General features: G+C 36.8%; 1 protein-coding gene across 4 annotated transcripts in view; it reads left to right on the top strand.

The window, feature by feature from the left end:
* WWOX (WW domain containing oxidoreductase) overlaps positions 1 to 23,416 on the top strand; it is a 534,927-nt gene that overhangs the window by 235,238 nt on the left and 276,273 nt on the right. The window contains exon 9 of one of the 4 annotated variants that reach the window (XM_050904131.1): positions 22,434 to 22,514. The exons of 2 other annotated variants lie outside the window; for them this stretch is intronic. In XM_050904131.1, the coding sequence (XP_050760088.1) occupies positions 22,434 to 22,475 (42 nt within the window). In that variant the 3' untranslated portion in view covers positions 22,476 to 22,514. Of the gene's footprint in view, positions 1 to 15,616; positions 15,675 to 22,433; positions 22,515 to 23,416 lie in introns of those variants that run through there. One more of the 4 variants, XM_050904128.1, reaches the window with a different exon arrangement.

Raw genomic sequence — 23,416 nt, 5'->3', positions numbered from 1 at the left:
AAACCAGTAAGGAAACAAATTCTCCGAAGGATGCTTACAATGAATCTTTCTGATATTGTACATACAAACAAACTCTACATGAGCAAGTTCGGATGGAGTGCATATGCAGTAGCACTATAATTATAGTAGCACTATATTATTGCTCTGTGCTACTACCTTGTTTGCATTTACAGGCAGATCTGTCTCCTCACTATCACTGTCTGTCTCCCTCCCTCCCTGCCTCCCTCTCTCTCTGTCACAAACACACACACACACACACTGGAACATCCATACATTTGTTTAGATTGCTGGCTTTACAATATATAATTGTTTCATTAAATGAGCATCTTTTTCTAGCCATCCTGGTGCAGTATATTGTGATTAATATTACATCCATACACACTGTCAGTATCAAAGAAACTGCTGGAAAAAAAAGATCAGTGGATTTTTTTTTTGTTATGACCAGTGGATTTTGAAAGTGCTTTATAAGCTGTTGTTGCACAGTGTTTCTTTGATAGTGCTTTGCATTTGCTTGTTAACATTCAGCTAGAATTTTTACAATAATAATAATAACAATAACAACAACAACAATTGCTCATCGACTGCTGAAAGACAGTACATCTGAGTTGTCATATTTAGCCTCTGAAGGGAAGGGAAGAGGGTCTTTAACTTGGAGCAACTTTGTGGGGACACTGCATAAAGTCCTGCTGCTTTGGATAGAAATATTCATGTTACACCATCTGTTGTTAACTGTCTCTTTTAGAACTCAAATATACTTATAGGGGAAACATTCAGAATTTGTGTCAGGTACTGTTCTGTCAAGAAAATAATTTATTGTCTTGTGCACTGGTTAAGTTAGGGGTATTCTAGTTATAAGTAACAAGAATCTGCTTAGAAACTGTGTACGTTGGATAATGTCAGTAATTATAGGAACAGGTTTGAGGATGACAATTTCCTGGTTTTCTAGGTGCCTTTTTCCAAGATTATATTTTTGCATTTTAACCAATACTTTTAAGAAATGTTTTGGGTTTTGTTTGTTAATAAGAAAGGTCATTCAGTACTGGCTGTGTTTTATTTAGTTTATGATTTATGTAGATTTTTTCAAATACACTTTTGTAGCAGCAAACAGTACATTTTAAGGGAAAAGCAACTAGACTTTTGTAGAAATCATTTAACTGGATTATGTTTGTAGATCAAAATAGATTCTGCGTGAAATATTTTCCAGCACAAAATTAGCTGCTATAAAAATAACACATAATTTGTAGTATATTGCTTTTAGAAGAGTAAAATCTCTTTTTAAGAGAAGCTCAGGCTAGAAATGGCCCAGGAGTGAACTATATTTAATTCTTGGAATACGAGGTGGCAGGGGAGAGAGAGAGAGAAAGACTTATCCAAGCATTTTGAAATTGAAGCAGCTAATGGGGTATTATTAGAAGTAAAAATGCTTTGTGGATGTCTAGAATTTATGTTCAGATCTGTATCTGAAAAGCACTCCTATAACCTTTGGAATCATTGAGTAACCTCTTAGTTTCTTACTGCTATCTTCTTACTTGCTGGCATTCACAGGCTATTGAAAAGAAACCACAGAGTTACAAGAAAATGAGCACTGTATGTTCAGGGAAAACGCTTGAGCTTTACCACTTGGGAAGGAAATTAAGTGGTTAGTGATTTGCATAATGTGGGCAGCACCTTCTACAACATCCTTTATCAGAACCAAAATGACTAATGTCAGACCACAGAGTCCTTTTGAAACTGTGGGGCTGTTTCATGTTCTCTCTGAACCACTACATACTGCGCTGTACTACTGTGTCCTGTTATAAGTTTTCATTTTGCACAATGTAGACCTTTTTAATATTTATCAGCATGCTGCCTCTAACTTGATACATTTGTACTGCACAGAAATTGATTTTCAAGAAATGTGTTTTGGATTTTTCGCACGCTTATGGGGTTTGAGAAATGCATATTTGCATACAAATAATCTTTAGTGAGCTAAATTTTAGAGTATGTCAAATTTATAAATATCACTAGTGTAAAGACATATTTTTAGAAATAGATTTCTGGCACAGTTTATTTCAATTCCATTTTTCACATTTGTGTCACCAACATAGCTTTGGCTTGGTATTTTCTAATGCATTTGTTTTCAGCATTCATGTTTTAGAGATTAAACTTTTCCGTTACCTTGTTCAGACATTACAGTTTGAAAATGAAACAAAGCAAGAGAGGTGCTTTTGTTTAAAAGACATCCATTTGGTTTGAGACATGTGGCCAGTAAAACTTACTTAGCTCCTTTTTCTTCTTCCAATTCCAAGGACAAACATATTACTCTCTTTTTCTGTTACTTTGTCCCTTTACTGAAAAAGGAAGTTCTCTGTTTTTAAACCTCCTATACATCTTTAAGGCGCGTTACGTTTCCTGTGTCTGTTGTTTCATTTCAGAGTAACTGCTGTGTCTCTGCTGTTAGCTTATGCCATTTTAAAAATACAGATGCTTAGTGCACAATCACAAACAAGTAATAAATGGAATTTGTTTGTTTATAGAGACTCCAGTGTTCTATCTAAACAATAGCAATATATGCTTTAAACACATGTAGTAATATATAGAGAGAACAGCAATATATGCTCTAAACTGTTCAGGTTGGGATTACATTGCCACAAATACTGAAAGGATGTTGCAAATTTATTCTGCTGCTAAAGAGATTCCAATTCTATAAGTGAACTGCATGTTCACAAAGGAAACAGGCTGAGGAAGGAAAATGCTGTGCATCCCCTCAGTTTTGGAGGACCCTCTGCATAAAGGCAACAATATTGTCCTTATCTGATTGGTGTCAGGGAACACGTAAGTCATGCTTCCTAGTGCCTGAAGTAAGGAATTAGACTCAAGAAATAATAAACAAGCCTGGTTTCTGTGGAGTTGAATGGAAAGATATACTTATCCCAGAGATAAATTTCAACTAAGGCCTCAAAATCACTAACAGTCTTTAGACTTGTTGATGTAACAGCTTGACTTGGTTTTGAGTAGATGTGTTCCAGGGAAAAGCCCGACTCCAAGATCTGGCTGCTAGTTATTGCAGAGTTCTTAAATTTTGCTGTAAGTATCATTATACCACCTGCATTTTTTTGTCTCTGCAATGTAAATGTGTTTAATTGTGGTACCTTGACAGAATTTCTGCAGCTCCTTCCTCTTCCAAATACTGTGCCTAATCTTTGTATATACGTAACATGGGCAGAATGACTTGAGGCCAGTTTTCAAATCCCTCTGGAAATGAGCCACTGGTGTAGAATTCATGAGGCTCCTGCTAATCAAATGCCTCTGTGTACTTGGAAAATTTTATTCTGCATTGACTAGTGTAAGTTTCCATGTGCACTTTAAGATGCTGCTCCTCTTCTCATGTTCTAATAAGTGAGCTAACATCAGGGAAGATGCTTGGCTTGGCCCAGGGCACTCTCACCATAAAAAAGAAGATACCGCAGAGGGGCATTTCGCAGTGGGAGAGTCATTTAGCTTTGGACTTGTTCTTCTTCACTGGTCAAATGTGTTGGCCCTTAAGGAATGGTATATGTGGTCTTTGGGTTTGTAGAAGTGGGTTACTGCAAAGAAAATATGTACAACTTTTATTTATATATATATAAAAATATAGATACAATATAATAGCCTGTTCCTTTGTTTACTTTACATTAGAAGAATTAGTTAGGTTTGTTAATATGTGGAAGAGGGAGGGAGGAGGAGGTCAGGGCTTCGGGATTGTGTGTGGCTGTGTTTAGGCATGAATGCTCAGTGTTGCACATGGGACAGGCAAATTTCTCTGTGCTGGCTCGCTCTTTAAAAAGCCGGTAAAGTCCACTATGAAATATTGCCGCTGCCCTGATTAAAAAAAAAAAAATTAAAAAAATTTTAAAAATTAAAATAAAAAACCCAAGGTGTTTTTATTTTTCATTAGACTATGTCAAAAGTGAAAAGAATTTAGGAAATCCATTGCAAAATGGTGAAGGCAAAGGAACTTTTCTATGAAATTCTCTTTGACCAGTTGAAATAGCTTAAACACTATTAACCATTCTTCCACCAGCTCAGTGATGCATGGCATTTTGAATCATCCATTTTCTTTGAAGACTACCTGGGGTTAGCATATCATTACTTGATAACAGAGTTTCAATCCTAACCCACTGGCAGCGCTGAGCTTTAAGCTGTATACACTTACTTGCAGGCTCATCCAACCCTACATAATTGTCTGTACATTTATTTTATTGTCAACTCAGAGACAAGCTGAAGAAACTAACTGTTTGCTTTAGAACACATTAACTTCTTTATCACATTAATACTGACTCATATCTTATTTCCCAGTTGCAGTAACAAAACCATTCAAATATTTCCCTCACAGGACAATATCTTTAATAGCTTCTGTGTGTTTCCTATTTTGGCTGTTTCTGTATAAACAGACTAATCTAATAGCATGCTGAACCATCTATACTTGGCAGAAATTCAGCAACTCACTCATTTCTATGGCAAGCTGGGATGCCAAGGGAAAAAAATCCTCACTTTTATTGCAGTAAGATCTTTCTTAAAGTTGTCTTTTATAAGTGTAATATGACTATCATTTGGGTTACTGCAGCACCTTGACTGAAAAAAACCCCTCATTTATTGCAGTACAGGATAAACCAAATAGGAGGGCATTATTCCCTTCACAATGTCCACAGGAATTCATTTACCTAATGTATTCAGTCTCTCTCACGTGCACTGCTTTAAATGGTGGTAATGCACACACTTAAAAATATTGTTGAGAGCCAATTAGGAAGGCTGTCTGATAAGGCTGGAGAAACAACCTGGAAGTCACTGGAAAATGCTTTCATGTAGAGTCATCTTGCTTGGGTTATTTAGCCATCCTTGGCAAATTAAATTTTGTTGTCCCTCCACAGCGATCAGAAGCTGTGCTGTGAAGCCACTTACAAAATGTCCCCCATCCATTTGGTGGCTCTCATCCCAGTATACCCCCATGGCTTATGTGGATAAATTGGTGAAATCCGTGGTTCTGCTTCTGGCTGCTGCTCTGAGCCTCAGGATATGCAGTTTGATGTACATTTATTTTGGGGCAATGCTATCTTAAGCAGTCTCAGGCTCCTGCTTCCCTGAGCTGCCCTCTTCATTAAAGTCAGCACTTTTTGATGGTTTATATTTCAGCCAGATTAATTTCCTGATCCAGTTCATTGCATGCTCATATAAATTCTTGCACCAGCAAAAACAAGGCAGAAAGAAGTAGCCAAAGACAATGACTACTTAAACCAGTTTAAGAAGCTTTGGTTGTAGCCAAGTGTCCAGCGTCTTTATAGTCAAAGCAGGGCTATACCATCGTACAGTTCCTGCCTGCAGTGGGTTGGTGTTTGTGATAAATATTTGAGCTATTGATGAATGTAGCTATAAAAATGCAAATTATGATGGTTTTCTTATTGTTTTACAACCATATCAGCTGCAAAGCCTTTCAGAGTGAAGTGGGTTTATTTAATTTTGGGCATTTATCAATACTTACAGATTTATTTATGTAATTGACATTTTTATGTCCCTGTCCTTGTAACATTTGGGTGTAAGAAGCTTATTGAAACCATCTAGATCTGAAATCAATGCATCTCTAATACAAAGAGGCTCCTTACCTGAATCGGCCTAACTGTACAAAAATAACCCACTATTGGACTGTACTCAAATGCACACTAGTAATGCCCTACTTTAAAACAGAGAAATATTGAAGTCTCTTAGGCTTTCAATTTCCTTGCTTGTTTTTTAAACTGTATTTTTAGCATTATTTTTGCTATAGTAGGCCAAGTTCATCCCTAATACAACTGTATTGAAATCAGTGGGGAAACTTGTAATTTTAAGAATAAGACACAGTAAAGTGCTTTGCTGGATCAGGGCCTAAAAGGATTAGTACTGTGGAATGCTTATGGTGGATATAGAGGTAACTATGAGTAAAAGTAATTTTAATTGCACTGGAGCAGTTTGGGAATTTTATTCTACCTCTCAATAAAAGAAATAAAAATGAGAATAGACTCTCACTGCCAAGCAGAGAATCCTATATAACATTTTACATTGTTTTGCAAATATAGAAACTGTAGAAAACATTTAAAAGTCTGATATAAACTCCCTAGCTTTTATTTTGAGGCTTGTGCACATTTTAAAGCAGATATTTGGTACACAAATTATAAGACCAATAGGGAGTATTGATTTTTAAATATAACTATAGTGGCTTTGCGCCTATTCTATGTTTTTCATTAAGGCAACAATCTGAGACTTTTTCCCAGAGAACTGAAGCTAGCTGATGATTTCTTATTGTATTCTGTGAAGTAAAATGATGAACAAAGATGATTTCTGTGCTCAGTCTGTTCCTGATTCCCCAGGAAAACTTGGCATCAGGTGAAACGTCTGGTAGAATACAAGCTGTTCTCTTCCAGGTGCACCAAAGGTGGATTTGGGTCTATCACTTTTTCCACTAGAATGGATTTGAACATGGACCTCCAGAGTAATGTGTGTAAGGCCTTATTTTCCAGTATTTAGTACAGATACCTTATACCTGGAGTGAAGGGAGGGGAAAATCAAAGACACTTAAATTCATCACAGAGGCTCAGCGCATCTTAGAGAGGCCCAAGTCCAGGAAGGACTTCACTGGTCCTGGCCTGGAAAACAGCAATCTGAAGCAGAATTGTGTGTAATGGCACATTCCTTCCATCAGTCTGTGCAATCATTGAGTTTTTAGGACTCAGCATTTGAAATGGAAGAATACTTGTTTTGGATTTGGGTTTTTTTCCCATCTAATTGCAAAGTATTTCAGTTACATGCTTGAACTGAAGTAGTGACTCTACAGATCTTGCAATCTACTCCAGGATGTGAACTTGTCAGGTTATGTTGTACTTGTGTGGGTTAGTCAGTACTTGATTGGGGAATATAAGTGATGTAATGGCTTGCTGATTCAGTAAGACTTGCTCTGGTTTTGGATTCTGCTAAAAGCCAGTGTCCCTGGGCACGTGGCATGGAGGAACAGTGCCCTCTGAGACGAGGTATAAAAATCAGGAGGGTGATGGTGGGCTGGAACTGTTCCTGATTCTACAATGCATCCTTTGTGTGAAAAGGTTTTAGCTCAGGTGCTTTAGTTAAATTCAAGCTAGCTAATTGAGTTTTGCTATCTAAAATTCCCCCTGTGGTTTCAAGCAGATAGACTAAACTCTAATCAACTATTGTACCAGTTTGTAGTTAATGCTGAGATTCACTGACGTAGGAAAACATTCTCACTTTCCAAAGTAGAGAGTTATTTGTTAATCCTCTACTTTTGGATCCATTCAGTAATTCATTAGAAGAAAGATGTGTCTGTGCTCATTTCTAGGAAAAACATTCATGAATATAGATGTTCAGTGCTAGTACTAGAAATGAAGATTATGTTGTAGGTGCAGGGGCAGTTGCCTGTGGGCGTGTGCTGTAAAGAGCTTGGAATTGACACACGCAGAGGTTTTCTGATATGTCAGCAATGCTAAGATGTTGCATTTTGCCTGCAATAACAACTCTGAAGGTGAGCATCAAGCATTCAGTTGAATTTGTACTGTTCTTTCTAACATCATTTTGCTTGATGATAAAAATCAGAGCTTATATTCATACAGAGATTTGGCCACTTCTTCAAGTTGTTTCTGAACCTTGCACATGGCTGTTTGCTATGTGGTCCTGAGGTCAGGCAGTACTTCCCTCCTTTTTTTTTTTCTTTTCTTCTTCTTTTTTGCGGGTGAGTTGAGATCTGAACATTGCTGATTTTTGAGCCTCAGATAAGATCAATTTTCCAATTGTGTAATACAGTACCTGGCTTTTCTGAATGGCGCTGTTAATTGTCATTGACTATAATAGAATATGAATAGCACAGCCACTTGATACCAACTTAATGGTTCTGACTTTTCAATGGTGCCAAGAGTGTAAGGCTAGAGGGGAAAAAGGGTCAGAGGAGAGACAAGAGCTCTTCCGATTCCATTGAAAAAGATTAAAGCTTCTGTGTCTTTCAAGTGGTACTTGTGAGGGTCACCATTTCTATGAAGTCACTTTAAAACTGGAAGTGATTGAGAAATTTCTGTCACAAAAGGTCTGTTAGAACAACTCCACCCCGCTCCTCCACAAGGTTTTTTCAGGTTAACAGGCAAACAGAAAGAGGCATGTCTGGGATGGCTCAAGGAGAAATGTGGACAGTCATATTGTGGATGACACAATCTGCTCTAAGAGCAACATCACTAACCCTGTTAGCCCTAAGGAAGAATCACTCTTGTTTACTGCTGTTTTGTTCAGCTGGGAGCTCTGGGAAATTTTGTGATTCACTTTAGTACCTCTTTTAAGAAAAGCTTACTGTCCTTAAATACACAGCTATCTCTGCCTATTGGGAATCCGATAATACGCAAGATTACCTACCTAATCTGATCACAGCAGTTCTCACCATTCTCGGCTATGAGGGACAGAGGCCAGGAGGAGGAAGATGTTTTTACTTCTCTTCCTCTCTTGAACATCAGTGCAGGGAACAGTGATTTTCAATGCATTAAATACCTGCCATTACTTGTATGGGATGCTAGAGTATAACTTTTATATTATACCTATTTTTTAATATAATTTCCCAGGGATTTCTAAACATCCGTAACTAAATGAGAGGAGTATGTTGCTGTGCAGAAATCTGGGAGAGGTACCTGGTGTGCGGATGGAGATGTACTTTGAGTTGTGTGCAGGATGTTTTGGATGTGGGGCAGGCAGGTTGATCTTTATGCTGAGTCCATAGCACTTACTCCACAGGTGCTGTAGAGTCAGTCTGTGCATGCATGCAAAGTTTGATTTAGCCAGAACACGTTAGACTTCTGTTACACGTGTTCAGATGAATTGCACACCGCAGAACCAAAGTCCTAGACAGAAATAGGAATCATTTATTTGTTTGTAGTTCTGATGTTGAAGGTACGCCATTAATGTGCAAGGGACTGACTCAGCAGAGTAATAAAGTACTGGCAATGTTATGGCTTCAGGTGTTTCTGAAGGAGGAATTGCAAAAATCAAACTAGATAAGAAGCAGAGAGAAACTCTATGAGATCGTTCATATAAACACCTGCCACGAAAAAAGTGAATCTAGAATTTAGATACTAAGTAAGAAAGTATTAGGAGGAGGGAAGGGTCTAGTTATCTTTATATGTCCAAAAGGACTTGTATCAAAATTCTTCACTTTTCTCGAATCTGATGTTGGAGAAACTCTGCTAATGTACACAAGGGAAAAATAACACAGGGTTGCCTTCAGATTGGTATTTATCAGTGGATATTTCATTGTTGTAAGGATTGGGGGGGGGGGGGGGGGCGGGGGCAGAGCTGTTTTTGTTGTTTTATCATTAAGACTGTTGTTTGGGAACAAAGCTTCCAGAAATGGTTGTCAGGGGTAGTTTCTTTATTCTGCCTCATCTAAGTTTTCCCAGTAGATTTCTGTTTAAAAAGAATAAACAAAGAAAAAAAGCAAAACAGCAGAAGAGAGAATTAGATATAAATATGACACTAAACTATATCTTTTAATACAAAGAACTCTTTTTTAATTAGAAACTTGGAAGGACATACCCTTTAATTGCTGCACTTGTAGTTTCTGGGCCATCAATATCCTTGCTTCTTTCATTAATAAACTGGCAAGTCAAGTAGGAAAGCTGCAGGAGTATAATATTTTCCCTTAAGCTCTACTTAATCAACAGCAGACTTGATCAAACAGAAAAAAGAAAATGTAAATCAGTTGCATTAATTCTGCTGGCAGTAAATAGTAGGAAGAAAGCTAAACATGAAAGAATGCTCATTTTGCAGCTGATATCTGGGGTAGGATTGAATGGGAGAAATAGGTAGTTAAACAGCTCTTTAGATTGTGAGTGACTAGGGGAATACTGGGGTTTATGTATGGATTAGCACAGTGATAGACCCTGAGTAGCAAAAGACGATGACTAATTACCTGACAGAGCAGCACTCCATTCAACTTGGTCATTGAAATTAATTTCTGTTTTCAGGACTGGCAGAAAGCAGCTGCAGAATCTCAGTTCAATACTCAAATTAACTAGGAGTCTAAATTATTTCTTTGCACATACAGTATTAGAGGAGTGGGTTACTAAATTGATCTTGATTTTACACACTGAGGCAAGAATTATTCCACCTTTTTCATCAGAAGTCCATGTCCCCTGAAATCAGGGAATAAAACCTGTGCTATAATAAACTACTTGGCACTGATTTGAACTCTGTCAGATAGTTAACATCTTAACATTTCCTGGAATCCCAGATGAAAGAATTATAAAATAAAGTCTTCCGGGATGAAAGAAAATTTTACTACCTACTCCACTGAGTAAAATACACTGAGTTGAACTTAGTCAGATGAATTTACTTCATAGTTTGAATAGGATTATGCCCAGAAATTAGTTTGTCTTATGATGTATATGTGCTTGACAATCTGGTATATTTGAAAACTTCGCTGACTTTGATAAAAGAGGTGGGGAAGATATCAGTTGGTTATTACTGATGAACTCGTAATAGTTTGAGTGAGGCATGGCGACAGAAGAAACAAAAACCAACTGCAAAAAAACCCCACAGAATCAACTTTGTAAGAAAAACCTGTATATACTAAAATGAAGTCATATATCCCATGATTCTAAAATGCAGGAATTCTGCCAGATTTCTGCATTGGTAGTTGACTCATTACATCCATGAGCAGCAATTTCTCCTTTTGCCAGTAGCAAAACTCCCAGAGCCTTTTGTCTGTTTAAAGGTTCTTCATCTTTTAATTTATTTATTCAACAAAAGTAAATTCTAAATGTTTATAAAGAAATTAAGTCAATAATTATAAGAAGGAGGAAAAGGCGAGAGTATGAAAAATGGAATAAATATTTAATATTCATGGGTACATTTTAGCTCAATGGAAAATTAGGCAGGAGGGATATGTGTAAGCCTTTTTTCGGCACTTGTGCCCCATAGTATTCTTGCTGAATAAATTATGTTACTAGCTGCTCTTTCCTGCATGCTGTCTCTCAATAGACACTTCTAGGCAGAAGGATTACCACATAAACCCGGCAGCTTTTATCTTACTGTATCTTAGTCCTGTGTGGAATCACTGTTGTAACTGGTCACCTTAGTAACTAAAATGCATTTTATTTCCTTTGGTGATGCTAAGCCAACATAGCTATGGAAGAATGGATTGGATTTTATTCTAGTTCCATAATGAATTTGTAGAGCTAGCAGTTATTTAGAAAAGCAAAAACAAAACCAAAGAACATTCTTTTAGTCAGACACTGAGCAAACTTGATCTGGAGGTCAGTGAGAAACAATACATTGAGAAATCTGCTCTGGCATTTTAGAGTCACATTTCACAGTATAGCACACTGGTAATGATTATGAGGTTATATACAATTATTTATTTGTATTGTCAAAAAGCAGAAATCCATGAAAACAATTTTGTTAAACTGAAAGTGAAAACTTATTTTACTCTCCAGTACAGATATTAGTAAGACTGAAATGTCATAATCATATTAAATGGTTTTATTCCCTCCCTTTTAATTTATTTCATTATCCTTTTACTCTTAAGCTCTGTTGTCCAGGTATTATATTATCACTTTGCATATGCTTTGTGTACTATTTTTGCATTCATTAAAAAACCTAATATTTTCTTGCATACCAAAAAGAACCAAAGGAATCGCTAGACAATGACATGTGCTCTTAGAAATATAGTTTTCCTGTTCATCTTGTTGATCATATAGAGTTCTGCCTCTGTGTTGGTATACCAAGAATCTTGATTTAAATTGCATTTAGGCAATTGATTTGCGTCGGCTTTGCATAGAGATGTAGGTGTCATTTATGCTTTTATGTTCTGGAAAATTAATATTCCTCATCTTAATGCCAAGAGTCTACCATGATTACTCTTTAAGCAACCATTAATATGAATTCCCTTGCATTGCCATTACAGAGAATGATGTTAATGATGCGCTTTTTGTCTTTGATGTGGATAACAGGTAGTCCTGAGAGTGTGCTAGACTGAGAACTACAATGTTTTGGATGTGCATTGGTGATCTAAGTTATTTTTTCTTATTTCAGCCTATAGTAGAGGGTATCAATAGTGGTAGAGCAGATACTGCTCTGTGATTGTCATATCTACAATTTGCTTGTCTACAAATGTCAAAATAGGTCCAACTCTGAGAATGTCTTTGTGAGAGCAAACACAACTGCATTGAACATCTCTCAAATGGGAACTTGTTTTGGTCAGTCTGGTTTGGGAATGATTTCTACCCAAAGCAGGATTTGAAAAGCTCGATTTATCTTTGTCATTCACCTAAACCATCCATTCTTCAAGTGTTTATAACTTCCTATTAAAAGACTGATACGTCATTTCTTAGATAAAACTTCTGTGTTGCAGGGGATAACCTAAGATGTACAGATTCAGGATATAAATTTGCTTGCAGGAATTCTGAAAAAAATGTTTATAGAAAATGGGAGAATTGTAAGAAACTGTGTGAGAAAATAAAAAAGATAATGAAATATTAATTTGTTGGCTTCTAAGAAAAAATGATTAAAAGATGCCCTGTACTTCTAGATGCTTGTCCAGCATGGAGTCTCTTCATTTTACTCTGTGCTAATTCAGCACCTCAAGAATGCTGTGGAAATTTTTTTGCTCATGAAATATTTTCTTCTCAGCATGAGGCCATTGCCATAGTCAGTAACCTCCGTCAGGCTTACTAGGCTAGTAAAGCTAAACCGCTGCTGCTCATTGTGGCAGCTGACACAACAAGTAGCACTGTGAGCAATTATAGTCTCATGACCATATACTGTAAGTTGTTTAATTGTCTTTTGCTTGGAGTTAAACAAACTGAAAACTTCAGATAGCAGGGCACTGCCATTTTTCAAGTGAAATTGTGGAAACAGGAAATCTATAAAGAGGGCATATATTTCACACATTTTCTCCACTTGCTGCTGAGACCATTATTAATGCCACAATTTAAAAATAAAAGATACAGAACATTAGAGTTCTGAAGGAAGTCTCGTTTCCACGAGTTAGTTTAATTCTTCTCATTGAGAAAGTCTTGAATACCATAGAAAATTACGGAGAAATTTTCAGTCTTGAAAACCAAATCTGCTTTGCTCTTTACCACAGCGGTAGTGTTTGGGGAAGAGGAGCTGGGATTGCTGGCATGTCTTTAACTTAAATAACGTCTTAAACCTGCTAAATAAGAATACTTACTTTAGGCCAGATCCTGTCCTGGCCACTTGAGCAAGTGTTATGGTAGAGCTTGCTTCTGGATAGGTTGTTTAAGCTCCCCCTAGGACCCAAGTAATTAGCATATCATGTCATGGTGAGGTATTTATTAGAATAGAAGTGTTCTTGGGAGGCTGGGTTTCAGAGGTTTAAATCAGAGCTGAGCACAGAGTTTTAGGGCCTTATTCACAGTAAATTTTATGTTGGTGAAAGGTTATGGAATGGGTTTCCGTACCATGTCTACTTGCTCTCACAAATCTCAGAAGAGATATGGACTCTGAACTTTGTTCTGGGTTTTGCTTTCCTTTTTTTTTTTTTGGGGGGGGGGGGGGGTGTGCATACCAAGGAAAACAAGGGAAAAGTACCTTACATAGCAATTTTAATTCTGCAGTGCTCCTTTATGACAAACGTGTATCATCAATGTAATATCCTGTAACAACTGGGACTCCAGGCTGAACAGCTATTTAGTATGTCTCAGTTAGAAGCTTCTTTCTCAATACCTGTATCTGATGACATTTGAGTTATTAACACCACTTGGCATTTAATAAACTCACTGTTCACAAATTAGTGATATCATCGCCAGGCGATCCTGGTTTTAGATAGGAACTTCTTCACTGCCTTCCTAAGCAATCTCTTAGGCTGTAAACCTCTTCCTTGTGACAGCACCGAAGTGTTACTGCCACAGACCTGTCCCGGCTGTCTTTCTCTCCTATAAAGAGGAGAGAGAGGAGAAAGAATGAAAGGCGACTTTAGCCAAACAGCAAACGTGCTCCTAATGAAATGTTTGAAACAGACAAAGAAACAATATCTGTCATTGATACAATGTGAAGTGATTATGTATCACGCTGTTTGTATCATGATTTAGTGTGTTATTTCATTGGGTATATGCAGGGTAAGGGTTTCCTGCAGAAAAAAAATAAAATGTGGACACAGAGTACTATAATGTTCTTGTGCTGTAAGTTGTCCGGAGATTTTGGAGAATTGGATAGTATTGCTGAATGGGCAAGGAAGGGAATGCATGTACACAAGAAGTATTTCCCACTCGGGTTTTATATTTAGTGCATATGTAGATTTCTGCTTATACAGAAAAGAGACTAGAATCAAATGAATGAGGTTGTGTAGGGTAATGTGAGTGTAAGCCTAAACTAACCGGCACAGTTATGGCCAGCTCCGAATCTGATGGTTTCATCACAAAAGACGCAAGATATGGATGTATGTCTATAACTTTTTGCAGATGAATAACCTTTTGAAGCGGATGAAATTCAGCCTACTCTTGCTGCCTGTTGAAACAGTAAACTGTAAGAGCCCCTCCCCAAATCCCTAAGCCCTCACACCCAATTTTACAGAGTTCCAGTCACTGTGTTAATGCAAAAAAGTACTTTTATCAGTTTTGTTGGCAACGCCTTATGATAAAAAAAAGCATTTTAAGACAACAAATTAATTTCTGAACTAAGAAATTTCTCTATATAACACATTTGCATAAATACTTTTCTGAAAAGTGGAGAAAAGTCACCATTTTGTGGCAGGTAAAAAAAAGTTCTGTAATTAATGAAGTTTTATTGGTATTAAAGTGATTGTTTTAAGTGTGTTTACAAGGACCAAATCTTGTATGCAAATCCATAGTGCCAGTAGTAACAGGGATAAACCAAGCAGAATATGACACAAAAAAGTCCTGATAGTAACCTGGTTCCCCTTATATTTTAGTATAGTCCATTCCTTTTTCAAGTCTGTTGTTGTTAGAATTGTGTTTATGGTAAGCTTCACTGCTTTTTGCAAAGTTACAGAGAATATTTTGATTTCTATGAAGCAGATATAATGAAGTTGGCTTGATAAACCCCCATTGGTATCTTCAGGGAACAAATAGATTAAACAAGTAATTATACCATAAGGTTTTGAGAAGTTAGTAGATTTAAATACATTGTATGAATCTCATCTTAATGTAGCCTTTTGTCTATAGTGCTTCCTGCCAAAAAAACCTCCTGACAGGAAATAAACATTAAAATAATCTTTAATCCCTTGTCTGGTCTATTACCATTAACAATTGATGCACTTTAATTTTGTGGGATTTTAACTACAAAATGGAATGGCTAAGTAGTGATAATTGGGTTTGGAATTATACGGTCATTTATATCAACAGAAATGCAAGTGGCTGGGAGGGTGATTAATTATTTAACATTTCCTGGCTGTGGTTCCTATTATAGAATTTTCTGATATATTCTGCTGTGAATAATTATCACCAAATGAGGATAAACAAATCTGTAATGTGAAGTCTTATTTATAAATTAAACTATATTTAGAAAATGTCTATTTCATTTGCATTTTCACTTTCTTCTTGATAGGACTGTCATAATCAGCTTGTTTTCAAGCTTTTCTGCCCTTTTGCTAATTTTTCAGGTTCACACCCCAGATTTCGTGCAAGAAAAACAGAGCTTCAGATGTCCTTAAAATAATTCCTATTCCAAATAAAGATACAGTTTATACAGTCATGGTAATGTGTTTGCATGTTCTATTCCCCTTTCATTCTCTAATAACAGAATTAGTGCATGGCAATGTATTGGAATTTAATCCAAGTGCTGGCATCAGACTAGATAATTTAATACTGCCAACTCATGAAGATTTGGGAGAAGAATACTGGTGCTTCCATTCTTAAATAGGGTTCTCCAGCATTTCAAGTCTCTTGTCTTTGGTAGATTTGTCTATGAGAGTTAGCATTTCACGTTCTTTCTCTTATATGGAGACTGACTGTCACTTTGGTGTATTATGCTTGTGTGTCTTTATTGATACATATACAAACAGAATTTGCAATTCATTTTTTCTTTTATTTTCTTACAATATGTTTACTAAAAAAAATTATGTGTATGCTGCTTATCTGACAACATAACACAAAGTCATTCTAATTAGTACTTTCCAAACCATTTTTCCTGACAGTTACCCTGAAAATTTTCCCATCCTTAATTTCCATTAAAAAACCAAAAGACTACAACCCTTAGTTTGAAAACGATTGCTAAAAGTGCCTGAGTTTCTTCTTCAAGCAGAACTCCTAACAATCATCCCTGGCAGTCCTACCCAGAAAACAAAATCCAGTTTACATGCTTATATATCAACAAAGAAGGAACAACAAGATGATGATAATTATCGTTAGTGCAGTGCCTAGATTGTTAGTCACAGATGAGGACCAAGCCGTATTAATAAATATGCAAAATAAACCCAAAAGATTGTTCCAAGTCTATATTGTTTAAAATTTAAGTGTTAATCTAAAGTCAGAGATACAGATAGCTAAAAAGAACAAGCATATAATGAGATAATATTAATCAATATGGTAGGCCCTGTTTTAGGCATGATTTTTTTTGATGCCAAAGAAAAGATTAGATACCAAAGAAAAGGAGAATTTTAATGTGGATTATGAAAGAAGATAATGAGATAATATTGCAAATGCTTGTGGGCAGATGTGTAAGCAGAATAAAAGAAAGCATGAAAATGCTTGTTCGAAAATTTAGGAAGTCATCAGTGAAAACGACCATCTTGAAGTTGATCTAGAGTGAGCGTTGACATGTTGATAGTGAATCAGGATAAACTGGATTAAACTGAAGATTTCTATATAGACAAACTACAGTATTAGAGGAAGAAAGGATGTTGTTGTGAAAAAGTAAGTTTTCTACCAAAGATGCTCAGCATAATAAGTGCAGGAGCAGAGAGAAAAGGGGTGAGATATTTGTGGGTTGGACCTTCGTGTGGGTGTGCAGGATACAAGTCTTACAGTTAAAAGAAAGAATTGGCAACGAACCAGACAGAAACAGATTGAGAACAGAAATCTGAGCACGGATGAAAAGTAAATTCTGGTGAGCTGGCAGTTATTGCAAGTCCAGAGGACTGATGGGTAACGCTGAAGGGCGTTACAGAAGGGGAGTTGACCAACCACATCCTTAGAGAGACAGATCACGGCAAGTATAAGTCAAAAAAACTTAATTACAAGATGAAAAAAACAGGCAATAATATCTTCAAAACCAAGATGCAGGAATCTTATCCTTGTTCTTTGCACAGCATCTGTGCAGACTGTGTTAATGCTCCCCATCTAGTAGTGCTTAGTGGCCTTGAAACTGAGAGAAAGCAGTTTGGAAGAGGCTGTCCCGGCAGCTAGTAGTTCAGTGTTGGAAACTGTATTCTCAGTAATGCTGAACGGCAAGGGAACTGATGTGGGACAGAAGGGGCCACCGATTGCCTTGAGAATGAATCATTAACTATCAAAATTCTCAATCAGTTCAGCACTCGCTACCCCAGCTGCAGCGCTACAGTGCCAAAGGAGAACTTAGATGTGCACGTTAGCTTGTCTCCTATCTTTAATTAGAGAAAGATTGGTGCGTTAGCCCAGTAAGTCTTCAGTAGCCTGACATGTGAGTGACGTACAGGAGAGGAAGCACAGCAAGGTAGTGTAACAGAAGTTTAGGTGTGTCTGCTCTCTGCATGAGACCAGCGTAGTTTGATCGAGATGCATAGTAGCCCTGGGCAGAAGCCCAGTGTAGATGAAGCAATACGCACGGTTCAGCTCAAAGATGAAGTGTGGGGCTTAGTGAGGTTGTTGAAGCTGGTGACTCGATGTACAGTATAGGACTATGAGAGTGCCACAGTATTAACACTTTTTTTGTTAATGCCAGAAATAGATGTGCTCATCAACCTTTATAAATTGAATCTAACTCAATAGCAAAGTGTTAAGCATTCACAAACATTGAATTTTATTTGATTTTTAAACACTGGTTAGGTTTCACAGTCAGCTTTCCCATATTTTACGTTACAATGTGGGCCTTGAGCTACATTTTAAGTTTTTCTCATAAAATAAAGAAGGAAGATCTATCAGAAAACTGTTAAATCATATGCTTCATTTTTCTTTAGACATACAGCACAAGAATAGTGCAATAGTACAACGGCACTGCTGGTTTTGTGTCATTGTCAAAATCTTGGTCTGAGTCAGTAGAAGCAATTTGAGACTTTATTCATCCACACACATCCAGTATTTGTCAGGTGATGGTCCATTAGTTAATGTGTCAAACTCAGCAATATTTGAGGAAGTGGCAGTGTGTATAGCACATTAACATGTTTTTTAGTTCACACTGATCTAAATGACCTGAAATCTAATTGTGTGGATTGCTTATATCTTTTAGCACTTACTGCCATTTATAGCAACTGCTATACTTGATGGACATATACCAAGGTATACATAAATACAGTACATGTGAAACTTTCATTTCAGAAGATTAAAGTATGTTAACACTGCATGTAACTAATTAGTACATATAGCCAGAAAAGTGTATTTTACATTTTCAAATGAAATTTCTTTCAGCAGATGCTAATACATATTAGGACATCTGTTTATATTTTCCTTTAGTCTTTTTTTTAACTGCATCTTATTTAAAATACTGTTGTCAGCTGAAATAGTATAGCCTTAAACAATACTACTTGTATATGTAGTTGTGAGCTCGTATGTCTGCTTTTGAGATGTCTTTCTGCATAAGCAGATTTTTGTTTTGTGTAAGTGAAAGATGTATAAAAAGTTGTTTTGCTTCATTTAAATTGGAGCAGGGATGAAAAAGGCAGAAAGAAGTCAGTAGGATAAAATGTGATGCTATCCCCACTAGGTAAAGTTGTCCAATTACGCCTGGTGTCAGAACTTTTTAACATTTGAATGACTGGGAGGGGATACTAATTTCAACCTTAATGATCGCTGCTTTAGGAGTCAACATCACAACACTTCACTTATAATTTTAGCACATCTGTCAGCCTGTGCTAAAAAGGAGCCCTGGGCTAGTGGGTGACTGAAGATCCTTTTATCCCTAGAGAGGATTATGTATTCCCTTCAAGAGTGGGAAAATAAAAAGGTTATAAATACTCACCTACTTCACTGCTGCCCACATTTGCCCTGTAGACAAATAGTGACTTTCACATCCTGCTTTTACATTCTAAACACAAAAATAAATAAAAACTATGCAACTTCTCATTGTATAACACTTATGGAAGCAGCCCATTTATAATGACACATATTCTATAATACCATATAGTCCCTAAGCTGGACTTTTTTTCATTTCAATAGATCACATTGATTTCCTGTATGACTTTATCTGCCTAATACAAAGTGGGATTGAACAGTTATTTATCTGGATTTAGCCATTCCTTATCAAACATATATGATTTAGCTATTGCTACAACATCTTCTTGTAAAGTCTTTCTTATTTTTATCTTTTCAGGAAGGATATGAATGTGATAACAGGGCTGTAATAAATCTATCTCTTGAAAATGAAACATATTTTGGGAAACTGTACGCTATCAGCTGACAGGGGAGGGGAGGTTTAAGGGGCAGGACAGTCATGCGAGTGGATTGTTTCTAGGACGCTGTGTGCATCTATTAATAAGAACGATTGACTCTTCTGGTGGAGGTTTTCAGTGTATTGAGATTGCAGTTTTCTACCTGCACGATAGGCTGGTGTTCTTGAGATGAAAGACCCAATAGAAAAGAGAGGTTTGCCTAACAGCCATCGTGAGGCTGTAGGTTGAAAAGAAATAGCACAAGTCACAGAAAGGTCAGCAGGTCTCCTCTGTTTATAAAAGTAAAAAAGTAAGATCTCGATCTTTTTATTTCTGTTTCTCTTTCAATTTCTTTATTCTTTATCTAGAGGGGAAAACAGAAAATATGTGAATACCGTATAATAATACTGACTGTGATTTAATTAAATGGTAGTAGAAAGTACATGTGAATAGGACCTTTTCTGTTACATCTTATTTTAAAATTTCGTTTGAAAGAAAAAAGCATATTAAAGCTATCCACTGTGTATCCCAAGTGTTTTAATATTCCTGAACATTTTCCAAACAACCTCATCATACTAAAGTAATTTATTTTTCATTACATAATGCTTTTCATTCAATGATTTCAAAATGCTCTACTAAGTGTGCTTTTTGAAGTGCCAAACTAAGTGTCATATAACCCTGGGGAGATGTCTGGTGGTTTTATTGTGCCTATTTTGCAGACAGGTACATTCAAACAAAGAGAGATTAACAGACACCCTGTGAATGAGTAAAGGAGGGAAGACCAGAACCCAAATTCCTGCCTGCCGAGTGCCAGCCCTAAGCACATGCCCCTTTGTTCAAAAACCACAGAGTGCTCATGCTGTGTGTAGGGAAAGAAGAGAAAAAAAACTTTGCAGAAACTATAAAAGTTAATAATTACATTGTAAAGGCTACTTAACTGATAATGAACGTTTAATGCAGAACCATAAATTGGCATGACACTTACAAAGAAAATGTTCTTTTGTTTTTGTCTTCACTTCCCAAATCTGTTTATAGTTAAATTTTTAACCTGCCTAACTGACGCTGTATTCTGTCCTATCTCCTTTTTTTATGTCTCTTCACTAGTGCTTTCAATGACCTGTCTGTAAGTTTCTTTATATAGAAACCTGCTATGCTGTCTTGAATGCACAAGGTCAATAATGATTACCCTCTAACTTTGAAGGGCATCCCCCTTCTCCGCTTGCAAAGTATATCAAGCCACAAAGTCCCTGCATCCCATAATTGTAATTTCTCTTATGAAACGCAGTATTAAGAAAGGTATTTTTATTTCCCAAACAGTAGAGCTTTAGTCCACAAGGATGTTAAGCCTGGTAAAGTCAAGATATAATAATTTCATTTCTTTCATTGTAGAAAAGTAGACTTGATAGTTTATATTTAATTTAAAACAAATCCACATTAATGGAAACATTTTTGTAATATATTTCCAAAGAAGTAAACAGCCTGTTCTTTTTGAATATGTGGATGGAAAGCTAAATTTCTGTCGTTCAATATTCAAATGATGCAATAAGAGACCTTATTTATTTTTTATTTCTAAAGAGCTGTATCATGATCTGTGCACACTGTAAATGCTTCAAAGACTTCAGCATGATCTGTACAGAAATACTGTTACTACTGTGGGCTGTCGAGGGTACGTATAATGAAAATATGCCTATCTTTTGGAACCAATGGTACTCTAATAATTATCAATAAACAAACTCCGTTAAAAGAAAGTACAGAAAGGCTAGCGATAACAAAAAGATACTTAAATTGAATTGATACTATAGCAGGCATTGACTGTGTCATCGCACAGCTTAATAGCTGGAGTCCTGGTTCAATACGATGAACTTGGGAAGGTTTTCTTAATGAAAGAACTGATGCTTTCTGTTCAGTAGCAGCAATAGCTTAACTTTTTTAATTATGTGCTTTAAAAGTTCACATGCCACTAATTGTAGTACTATATACAAGGAGGTACTATATTGGCTAATACCAGAAAATGGGTCATCAGAAATAAATGTGAAATAACAATAGTCATTTTTTAGAGAAATTCATGCAGATATTTTATGTAACATTAATAAATGCATACACTGCAATTTATTTTACCTACAAGTAATTCAGAGTTCTATGCAAGTGTACGCTCAGAAAGCTGCTGATTTGATTTTCAGTGTCTTTTCCATCAGCTATGCATTTTCAGGATCTGTTGGGAAATATGATTCCCTCCCTCTCCCCCCATTACTATAATAACAGAAAGCTCAGAAGAAGGCATATAAGAATAAGTTGGAAGAAATGTGGATTCATGTAAATATCTAAACATATATAAATTAGCTTTAAATATTGAATTCACTGAACATGAATAGTCACTTAAAGTGTAACTGGAATTGACTGTGTCATGTATCAGCCTAATAGCTGGAGCGCTGGTTCAATACAATGAACTTGGGAAGGTTTTCTTAATGAAAGAACTGACGTTTTCTGTGCAGTGGTTGCATTCATCAGACCACATAGTGTTCATTACACTACAAAGGACTGCCAATGTGAATTGTTAGGATCATCTATTAGGTAAACCCGATGGGGACAAAAGATAGTGGAGGAATGAGAGACTTCAGTACCTCTGCACGATATTCGAAGTCAGACTGCTTTGATGCCCTTTCACCAGTGCATTAGCATCTATTCACTGAGAGATCCCAAGTTCATACCCTAATTCTGCTAACCAAAACTGGCAAGGAGCCAGTGGTAGGTGCGTTCATCTTACTATCTGATGTTACAAACTAACCGTATACTTTATAGGTCTACAATCTTTAATTTGCTTTGTTTAAATACTGTGGAAGTTATTGAAAAATGGACACTCTCTAGTAAAGCTAATTAGACTCTAAAACCCACCCTGGTTTCTGGTGCTAATTTGCAGAGGTGCCACATACTGGGGTTGATTTCTTCAGAGAGAAGATGAGCCCTGTGCCATTGGGAAATGGGAAAAACCAGACATGCTGATTGGCAAGGTCGACGCTGGAAGGCCCAACGCTGACTCAGGAGCAGGCACGTTAATTCAGTGGGGATTTGCATCCACTCTGTCCCTTGCTTACCTAATAGGAGTATTGTTATGCTGTTTCATAGGGAGCTTAGTGATTGAAAAGAGAGATTTAATAGTAAAGATAAAAGTTTTGCTTCAGTTCTCCTAACATCCAGTTATTAAGAAGCTTGTCTGCTCTATGAGGCAGCACACTACAAAAGCTTTCCCAGTTCACAGACAGGGGCTGTGTTAAAGCACATAACAGGTTTAATTCTTTCCCATGGATGTTTATAGTAGACGTATCTGTGTCATGCACTGTTTTTCTTCCCAATTGCAGTGTTCAGGTTGAAGTTATGTGAGGGTTACTAGCCTAAAAGTCCATGCCTCAAGGTCACTCCCCTAACCTTATTTCCCACATGTTTAAATGTATTTATATAGATAGGTAAAATATGGTAGCTGCTGCCACATAACCTTGTTTCCCTTGCTGACACCTCCAGTGGATGGAATTGAATATAAAGCTGTTATTTGGGATGGGGACATGTAATGTCAGTCCTGCTTTGAGTGTGAGTGCCTGCTGTGCTGCTGGTGGCAGTCCACCATGCTCCCTTCCCAAGCAGAGGTGTCAGCTCTTTTACATCGCCTGCTACAGCCGCCACCACCGATACCTGAAAGATGTATAATGCATAGAAAAGGAAAAGCACCTCTCAGGTGCTGGAAGTTGCAGTGAATTTTGTGTCCAGCAAAAGTTGTTTAAGAGGGACTTTTTTGTTGTTTCATTTTTTTAAGCTTGTTGAAAATGCTGTGTGTATTTTCATTCCAGAATCTATGCTCTATCTTTTATTCCTGTTTCTCTGTGGTCTGTGTTTAGTGAATCAGTGACA

This window comes from Gymnogyps californianus, chromosome 12 (assembly GCF_018139145.2).
Source record: "Gymnogyps californianus isolate 813 chromosome 12, ASM1813914v2, whole genome shotgun sequence".
NCBI classification, from domain to species: domain Eukaryota; kingdom Metazoa; phylum Chordata; class Aves; order Accipitriformes; family Cathartidae; genus Gymnogyps; species Gymnogyps californianus.
The sequence above is the reverse complement of the archived record's forward strand: the minus strand, read 5'-3'. Positions and strand labels throughout refer to the sequence as shown.